The 9,850-nt window shown below is 54.8% G+C and overlaps 1 protein-coding gene across 5 annotated transcripts in view; it reads left to right on the plus strand.

Moving 5' to 3' along the window:
• Window positions 1–2,772, plus strand: part of UNC93A (unc-93 homolog A) — a 33,765-nt gene extending 30,993 nt beyond the window's left edge. For all 5 annotated transcript variants that reach the window (XM_044923997.1, XM_044923998.1, XM_044923996.1 and 2 more), the window contains one exon: window positions 2,021–2,772. In XM_044923997.1, coding sequence (XP_044779932.1) covers window positions 2,021–2,286 — 266 coding nt within the window. In that variant the 3' untranslated portion in view covers window positions 2,287–2,772. The remainder of the gene's footprint in view (window positions 1–2,020) is intronic.
• Window positions 2,773–9,850: the final 7,078 nt, after the last annotated feature.

Genomic DNA, 9,850 nt, shown 5'->3' on the forward strand with positions numbered 1-9,850 from the left:
AGGATGAGATGGTTGGATGGCATCACCGACTCAATGGACATGGGTTTGGGTGGACTCTGGGAGTTGGTGATGGACAGGGAGGCCTGGCGTGCTGCGGTCCATGGGGTCGCAAAGAATCGAACACGACTGAGTGACTGAACTGAACTGAACTGAACACTTAGAAGTCAGGTTAGGGCCTGGGATGCACAGCCGTGTGCATACAATTCCCAGGTGTTCAGAAGGCTCGCAGTAAACCTGTTTGGTTTTTCTCTCCCTGAGACATGGGAATAATTGCTCCAACTCTTCCCTCCTTTCCATGGACATGAGAGACTGTCAGGCTGAGCCTTTGTCAAGTTGAGCAGCTACATGAAGTCCAGTGAATGACTTGGGTTAAGTCCTTCTTGAATAAGAATACCAATTTAAAATGAATTATTTCTGTCTTTTTGTTCAAATTAAGTTTTTTTGAGTAAAAATCAGTTCTTGGGGGGGAACTGTTCTTCCCATCTATGGTTTGTGACCTTTGCAACCATCTTGACCAGGAGGGCTGTTTTAACAACAGAGCTCCCTGCGGGCTCCCCTCCCTGCAGTGTGGTCCATCCATACTGTCTCTGTGTTTTCAAAAACTGCACATTTTGTGTAGCTTTTACCACCTACCAAGACCAGCAATCTCACTTCTGCTGTCTCAATAGCAAGATGGATTTCTAATGCTGTTCTCCCTGAAAGTGTCTCTCTGTTAAGGAAAGACGCGAGTCCCGTACATTCCTAGTTACCTGCTTTCCTAGTTAATGAGACGGAATACAACTGAGTACAGCGTAACCCTCCTTTGCAGTCACCACTTCTCAACGGAAAAGCTGATTGCTACTCCTGGGCGGACCATCCCAGCCCTTCCTTCCTGGGGCAGAATCCTGCCTCTCCCTGCCCAGGGTTCCCACTGGGCTCCGGGGAGCCCTCCCGCCTCTGGAGCCATTCATCTTGGCCGCTCTCTGTTTATCCGCCCTGACAGTCCTGTTGCCATGGCAACACTTGCACGCCAGTGCCTGAATCTGAGACAACTTGGAATGTCTGGCCTTGAAATACCCTTTTGCCTCATCAGCCACCAAAGGGGCTGCTTCCAGGCTGAAAAATTCAGAAGATCTGTCCTTTCTTACGTGCCCGGTTCATGCATCCTGTTGTTTCCAACCAAACAAGACTTGACCTCATCCTGGCATCTGAGGTCGGGAGTTTGCATCTGGTCACTTTCACCTGCTGTGGCCAGGTCAGACTGCGAGCAGGCTTTTCTTCTTTTTGTTTTATAATAATCTTAGATCAGTGGAAAAGTTGCCAATAGAGTGCAGAATTCCCACATACTGTCCACTGTGTTTCCTCAATTCAAACATCTTACAAACCGAGGAATTACCATTGGGAAATAACGGAACTTCCGATTTTATTCCGTTTTTCCAGCTTTCCCCCCTTTGTCTGTGAGCTCTGAGACCCCAGGCAGCCGGCCACGTTACATGCAGCCACCGCGTCTGCCTTGTTGGTCTGTACCAGCTTCTCTTTCTGCTCTGCTTTGATGACCGTGGCCCTTTTGGAGAATACTGGTCAGGGGTTGTGTAGACCGTCCCTTAATTGAGGTTCATCTGATGTCTTCTCATAACTGGGCTGGAGCTATGGTTTCGGGCAGGAAGACCCCAGAGTGCAGGGCCTTTCTTGTCATGTTGACCAGGGGGAGAGCGCATGGCCGGCCCACCCGTGGACCCTGCAGAGGGGGCCCCTCGCCCTCATCTACTCAGGTCCCGTCTCCCAGCCTTGCTTTCCTGACCCGCGAGGTACGGGGCTGGCTCACGGCCCCTCCGGTGGTCACTCTCATCGGCTCTGTTTCTCTTCTACGCGATGGTGCGTCCTTCTCTGCAAGAGGCCCACTCACCGGACTGGTCATCGTCCACAACGTGAGGAAGGTCCTGGGGTGGTTACCTGGGCCTCGGGGAAGCGGCGGCGTTTTCTGCAGGAGTCAGGAGGGCTGTCTGCCGTCTCACAGCCCCGTTTCCGCCTCTCCCCGCAGCTCTCTTCGGGGTTCTGTTTGAGAAGAACAAGGAGGCCGCCTTTGCCAGCTACCGCCTGTGGGAAGCGCTGGGCTTCGTCATCGCCTTTGGATACAGCAAGTTCCTGTGCGTCAGCGCCAAGCTCTACGTCCTCCTGGGCGTCCTGAGCGCCGCCATGGCCGCCTACGGGGCCGTCGAGTACCTGGAGTCCAGGAAGGCGGGCGGGCCGCCGGCCGCAGAGCGGACAAACCCCGCCGAGGAGGGGGCGACACAGACGAAACTGTGACGCGACAAACCCCGCGGTGGGGGGCCCTGGCGGACCCAGAGCAGGGGGCGTTACCCGAAGACGCGCGGAGTCCACAGTTGGTTCTTGACGACCGCTTCAACGAGGTTTCACTGTTATGTCACGTTTTCTCTATTTTATCAGATTCTTCAGTCCTCCATCTCGTCAGTGGAGATGCAGAGTGTACCTGGAGGAATCAGTTCATTCAGATACAAAAGAAATAAACTCAGGGTCCCACCAGCCACCAGGGACATGCCTAGAGTCACGGGTCAATAGCCTAGGCTTGTTTGGGGGTGGTGGTTAAGAACTAGAAAGTTGCTGAAAAGACGCAGCCCAACGCCAGCACTTTACAGACGGGCAGACTGACGTCCCGGCAAGTCAGTGACTGCCTCCTAGAGTCAGTGAGGGACAAAGGCAGACTAGGCTCTCTGTGTCTTGAAGCTTTTGGGTATGAGTTTCTAAATAAATGCAGTTATATTATGGACCTAACTCTCGTCCACATACTTTACTCCACTCACCTGGATCACACACACAAATGTCATCACACTAGCTTGTCGGAGGCCATTGACGACAAGAGACGCAAGTTGCTTCCAACGGGACTTGACACGTGGGGCTGATGACACATGAACCCGGACATGGGCCCACCCGTCTCCTGCCCTCTGCCTGCCTCTCCGGCAGGTACGATCATCCTGCTCCTTCCTCCTCGTCTGACGCCCGGTAATGCAGGCACGGCCCTTCTCTGAGCCCAACTGTCTTTCTGAGACACCCCACCCCGGAACCTCTTGGGCAGGGCTCCCCATGTCTCCTCTTTTCTCCTTTCACCCCGCCTCGCCTCCTCCTCCCCGCCTCAGTCCCTGCTCTTCTCCAGGCTTCTTTCCACGTGTCCCGTGGCAGCACACCCGCCTGCCCTCCTCCAGCCCTGAAGCCAACCTGTCTGCCAGACCCTGTGACCCTCCCAAGGCCAAGTTTCCGAGTTGTGTCCTGCAGCCCAGCCCAGGGCCTTCCACCTTCCAGGGGGCCGCCCGGCCCCTCTCAAGGGCACTGTGGCCTCTAGAGCTTTGCTCACGGGCCTCCTCGACCTCGAGCACCCTCCTGCCCTCAACACAGACCCCTCGGGCTTGTCCGGGCTGTGCTCGTGCCACGTGCGTGGGACGCACACTTCCTGAGGCTGGCTTTTGTGTGCGCCCCCTGCTCAGCACTGTGGCTGGCAGTGCTCGGTTCTCCTGAGCCTGGGTGCTGGAGCTGGGGACACTCTGCTTGCAGAGACCCAGTGGACTCGCAGAAATGTGCAAATGTGGGCAGAGGGGCCAGGCCGGGAACATCAGGCTCATAGCCGTCTTTTCTCCCGACTCCAGGCTGAGATGCCGCTGGAGACCCCTGTGTCTCCGTGAGGTTCAGGGTCAGAGGCCAAGGCACCACAGGCTCTGGCGGAAGGCTGAGCTCCTTACTGTTTGCGGCTGTTGCTGCTCGATGGAAAATGTGCAGGAGCCCCAGCCCCTCGGGCGACGGGAGGGCTCTGGGTCCAGGGGATGAGGTCCCGGGTCGGGCAGCCGTCTGGAGAGTGGCTGCTGGGGCCACTGAAGGCTCCCACTGGACGGCACACTCCTGCCTGCCAGCTGGCTGCTCCCAGAAGTTGGCCCGTGGCACTCAGGCCTTTTCTTTCCTGCTCATCCTCTGAACTTGGCCTGCGCCCTTTAACCTGGGTGTGTGTTTGGGTACCTTGATGGGGGCACGGAGACAGAATTATCATGGCTCTCGCTTCCTCCTGGGCCTCGGGCTGGGGCGGGGGGTGAGCAGGGGGTCCCTGGGTCATGTGAGTGTTGCTCTGGGAAGGCTGAATTGTAGCAGAAAGTAAGGGACTTAATCTTGAGCGTAGTACTCCATTTGCTAAATGGGAATGTTCCTCCTCCATAAGGAATCATTGAGACAAGACATTATTCAAAGGGGAAAAGCAGAGGAGAGATAAATTAGGAGGTTGAGAACAACACATACATACGGTTACATAGAGAGTAGATGGACAGCAAGACCCTACTATATAGCACAGGGAAACAGACTCGGTATTTCATAATAAACTATAAGAAAAAGAATCTGAAAAAGAAAAAAATATATATATATATAATGCTTAGAAATTTTTTAAAAAAACACCGTGGGTTATAAAACACTGTCAAGCACTGTACGGACTGCCCAAGTGGCTCAGCGGTAGAGACCCGCCTGCCGATGCAGGAGACACTGGTTTAGTCCCTGGGTCAGGAAGATCCCCTGGAGAAGGGAATGACAACCCACTCCAGTATTCTAGCCTGGAGAATCCCATGGACAGAGGAGCCTGGCGGGTACAGTCCATGGGTCACAGAGTGGACACAATTTGAGTGACTGAGCACACACAAAGTACTGTGCACTGTGAAATGAGAATGAACACCTCAGACTAAGGTTAAAGGCCATGGTTTGTCATCTCTAACCCCCAGCAGGGCTATTATGAGCCTCGATTAGACTGGATCCAACAACTGTAAGTCTCTTGTCCACCTCCCAGGGCTCAGGGACAAAGGCACAGTCTTCCTACTTGCTCAGAGTTACTCACCAGGGAAAGATTTTCAAAAATAAAATGTACCAATGCATGTCACAGTGTACTATTAAACTTTTCCTAAAAGTTAAATGTGTATCTAAAATAAAATGTTAAGTGTAGAAATTAAGTTAAAAGCACGTAATACTAAAGAGAAAGTGGCCTGGTGGTAATCTAGGCTCACAGCTGCGGGGTCACCATCGCTGTCTGAAACGAGTCCTGAGTTTACCGGCGGCCCAGCCAAGAAGAAAGAACACAGACAGCCTAATGGTCACTATTTGATGGAAGGGGCTCGCCAGTGCTTTAAAAGAGAACAGCTCTCCAGGTCCTGAGATGTAAACGAGCACCCTTGGGTCACAGGTGAGGAGCACAGACGAGCCCACGGACACCGCCCTGACCGACGGCCGGGTGTTTTCTGCGGGTTGGTCCTGGCGACAGTGACCACCCAGGGATCCCGCCGGATGGTCGTTCTGTGGACGGGCCGGGGGCCCCGGGAAGCCAGGAGGGCGGCCTTCAGTGAGAAAGGCCCGTCACTTCACACCACACCCTCCAGGAGCCCGGAAACTTCTACTCGAGTTGAAGCGTTGGGCCTTGGGAGACCCTCGCCCTCACTCTGGCTCTGACCAGGTTTATGCAGTCGGTGAGTGAGGCAGGCTAACTAGTCTCCTAGTCAGAGAGGGCAACAAAGTAAGTCACATGCAGTGACAGGGTTAAAAAGCACTCAGCGGTTTGGCAGCCTTTTCTAGTTTCACATCCAAATCAGAAACGGAGATTTTTTTTTTTCCTCCTGAGACCCTTTCCAGGCCCAGGTCACGCTTCTCCACATCTCTGAGCTCCCCCTCCAGCCTCCGCCAAACAGGCTCTCAGAACCTCCATCCCCAGCTGCACAACCATTTCCTGGCCTCCCCCCGCCCCATAATCTGTGCTCATTTCCCGTCTCCCTGCCCCTTTAATCGCCTCCCTTCAGCTCCTGGGGCCCAGGCTTCCTGGTTTTCTCTTTCAAATACTGGGACTAAAAGTCTGACACATTCATCTACCTGCAAAGTCTGTCTCCATGGCTTCCTCTCAGCTCACGGGCAGGTCTCCGCCCGTCCGTCTGCAGGGAGGCGAGGTTTGCAGACGGAAAAGGCAGGATGCATTCTTGGGTGGTGCTGCGTCCGCCGACTCCAGACTTCTGGCCAAGCGTCGGGGTGACCCAGCTCCTGGGGGAGAGCCTTGTGGGCCGCAGGGTAGCCCCTAGTCCCGGGGACACGGTGGGCCTTCCACAGGGCCTTCACCACTGCCGCGCTGGGTCCGTGACAAGTTACAAGGCTTCCTCATCCCGTCCTCATGGCTGGGGGCACTGAGTTTATCTTTCCTGACCTCTGACCCAGGGGCTCAGCCTGAGGTGGAGCCTGGTCATCCACATTTTGGAGAGCTCGCCAGCGTTGGAATGTGTAGCTGGCGGGAGTCGAGCACTGGTTTTAAAGTCATGTCACATTGCTGCTCTTGCAGCAGCTCGCCCACTTCGCTGGCTAACAGCATATAAAGTGCATTCTTGAAAAGAATTTCTAGGAGTAAGCATCACTTATTGTCGTCTCTGCAGCTCATGACAAGTGGCGTCACGGAATCCCACTGCCCCCTGGACGCCACGAAGCAACATGAAAAGAACAGCAGCCCCACTGACCCTCGGCCACACAGCCGAGTGCAGCGCCGGCCGCTGTCGGCACCGCTCGGCCCAGGGCTCCGGGGAAAGGCCTTGGCCTCCACTGTCCTCCCATTTCCTGGTGGCGGTGCAGCCAAGCCCTCTGCGGGTCCACTGACCCTTTCCCTGTCCCATACCCTCCCCCCCACCCCTCAGCCTCCAGCACCCCGCCCCAGGGGCCTGGCCTCCCCTGCAGGCCTCTGCCCTCCGACGCCTGCAGACAGCGCCTGTGGCTGCCAAGGACTGTGCCCCAGCTCTCGGCTGTCACTCACCCGCCGCTGGACAGGCCTCTGTCTCCAGCATCACCTCCCATGGGGAGCAACCCCTGCCTCCACGCACCCGCTGGCTGCCCCAGCCTAACCCGCGCCCAGCCGCCGCTTCCAACAGGCACCCGCCCCTGGACAGGCCTCTGTCTCCAGCATCACCTCCCATGGGGAGCAACCCCCGCCTCCACACACCCGCCGGCTGCCCCGGCCTAACCCGCGCCCGGCCGCGGCCTCTCCGACAGGCACTGGCCCCATTGGCCTCGCTTCCGGGACGTCTTCCAGCCCTGCGCTCTCTGTGGCCTCCTGTGGCTCTTGACCTGACAACCATTCTTAGAGAGTCAGACTCACACGCTGCTTCCTCTACTCACGACTGGCCAGCTCTGGCCACTGTTTTTTCAACACCTTAGCTGGGCATGCTGGACCCTCAGAGAGGCAGTCCCAACTCATCCTTGCCCTCACCCCTTCTCTCCCCAAAATACAATGTAAAGTTCCCCCCAGTACAACATAAATTTATAAACATATTGCATATAAATATAATCTCTGCGCCTCAGCAGTGATCGCTGTCTTTATCAAAATTCCTTTCCTCCCCCTGTGCTCAAAATTCACCTCAGATGGCTTTTCTCAGGGCACTCTTTTAAAACGGCCTTGCTCGCCCCAGGCAGAGACCCTTCCGCAGAGGGTCCAGCGCTTCCTCCCACGCAGGCACGCGAACCGCCTCCCGTTTCACCAGTCTGTCTGCCCCTCTCCAGCAGGCACGGTGGGGACGGGCAGGTCCCGCAGCAGGAGGAGCCTGGGTCTGCGGCAGCACTCAGCAGTTCGCCTGTTCCCCGTCCCCCCCCGCCGGGGCTCAGCACCCCGGGCCCGGGGAGGCGGGCAGGAGGGAGGCACCTGTCCTGTCTGTCCATCTGGGGCCGGGGACCAGCGTGCCAGCATCACCTGGACCGAGGAGGCCGGGCAGCTGTGTGGCACCCCCTGGCGGGCGGGGCAGGCGCCGACCCGCACCTGAGCTCCCCGAGGGATGCTCCCACCGCAGGTGACACCCACCTCCCTCTGGCTCCAGGATCTGCATGTTATTTCTGTCAGAAAATCTGTCTGACTGTCATGCAGCGCTCCTTCACCTCTGCTCCCTCATTTCCTTACAAAAAATAAAACAAAAAAGCTGCAAGAGGGCTTCCCCGGTGGCTCAGACAGTAAAGAATCTGCCTGCAGTGCGGGAGACCTAGGTTCTATCTGGCTCTCGAGTGAGTGGCTGGAGGAAAGCAAAGATCTGAGGTCTCAACACTGGCATTTTCCAAGGTTTAAACGTCAGGGTGAGGACGAGGAGCTGGGGGAGTGACCAGGGAGGCTGGCTGAGCGGGGCTGCAGGGTCCAGACAGAGACCCGGCATTGGTGGGACGAGGGCGAAGCGGCCGCTGACTTGGCAGTCCTGAGGCTGCTGGTGTCCATGATCGCAGAGACTGGGGGTACTTTGGAGATGAAGATGGGAGCACAGTGGCTCAAAGAGAAGAGAAGTGTAGACGGTGGGATCTCCAGCCCATCCCAGAAGTTTTCTCCAGAGAAGAGGCCACGGCTCCAACATGGCCTTGGGCACAAGGGTCATTATGTCACCAAAACTGGGGTCCAGCTGCTCGCGGGTCAAAAGTTAGAAAACAGGCAAGGTTTGTGAAACGGAAAGTTTGCTTTATTCTGGATGCTGGAAACCAGGGGGGAGTGTGACTCCTGTCCTAAGGCCAGCTCCCACCCCTAACCCGCCGACTGTCTTGCGACTGATGGTCAGTGGGCAAGAGCTTCTAAGGCGGAGTTTCAGGGTGTATAGATGGAAGGAGGAGGCTACATGCAGAACAGCACAGTCAGCTCTGGCAGTCCCTGGTGGTCTGAGCAGCAGCATCTTGACTGTTTTAAGAACAATTAATCTTCAGTACAGGGTTCCCTAATGGCTCCGTGGTAAAGAATCTCCCTGCCAAGCATAAGACGTGGGTTCGATCCCGGGGTTGGGAAGATCCCCCGGAGAAGGAAATAACAGCCCACTCCAGTATTCTTGCCTGGGAATTCCATGGACAGAGGAGCCTGGCAGGCAGAGTCAGACACAAGCCACTTGGGGGTGGGGAGGACCATAATGTTAAAATATTTGGGGGTTGGGAAGGACAGGACTTTAGATGATTCTAGATCAAATTCCTCCTGTGAAATTGATGAGAAAAGCAAGACTAAACAGCAAGGTTACTGATTAATCCTGGATCATACAGCTGGTTAATTGAAGAAACGGTACTATAACCTGGTTTCATAACTTATGGTTGAGGATGTTTTTCTACTAAAAGGCAAGAGAGTGATAAATAATTCCCAATGCTCTTCAACTGAGACAGATGCTAAGTGTTTAGAACTTTTTATTGAACTGCCTCATAAAGACAGAAAAGGTACAATTATATGTATACAGTTTGGTGGATTTTCACAAACAGAACACACCGACGTAACCCGCACCCAGACCAAGAAACAAACCACCGGCAGCGTGGCCCCCAGGGGACACATTGCCATCACCTCCTCCAAGGGCAACAGTTCCCAAAACCATAGGTTGATTTTATGTGCTTGCTTACATGTGATTCTCTGAAGTTTTTCTTGCAAGAGTATCTTGTTCACGTAAGTTCTTCAACAGTACTTAAGTGATGAGGTAATTAACAACAGTCCACTCTCAATAAATGCTTACCATCCTTCTAATGAGCCAGGCAGTACCCAAGTTTCGATTTCCCATGCATTTTAACTGGCAAAGTATCAGCAGTGTGGTTACTGGTTGGGACGTTCTTTGGGGTCCAGGAAAGACTTCCACCTTCCCATAATCATGCTGCTTTCCCTGCCTGCCTCCCTCAGGCTTGGCAGATGGGGTTGCTTTTCTATTGACCATCTGGGGCAAGGGTTTTGGGGATGGAACTAGGGTGTAACAAAATAGTGAAAATTCTATTACGGATTCAGAGTTTCCTTGGACTCCGTGAAAATTCTAGATTTGAAACATCATAATGCATCCAGCTTCCTCCTGATCCTCTCAGAGGGCAGAATGTACAATAAGACTGT

This window comes from Bubalus bubalis, chromosome 10, assembly GCF_019923935.1.
Source record: "Bubalus bubalis isolate 160015118507 breed Murrah chromosome 10, NDDB_SH_1, whole genome shotgun sequence".
Classification (NCBI taxonomy): Eukaryota; Metazoa; Chordata; class Mammalia; order Artiodactyla; family Bovidae; genus Bubalus; species Bubalus bubalis.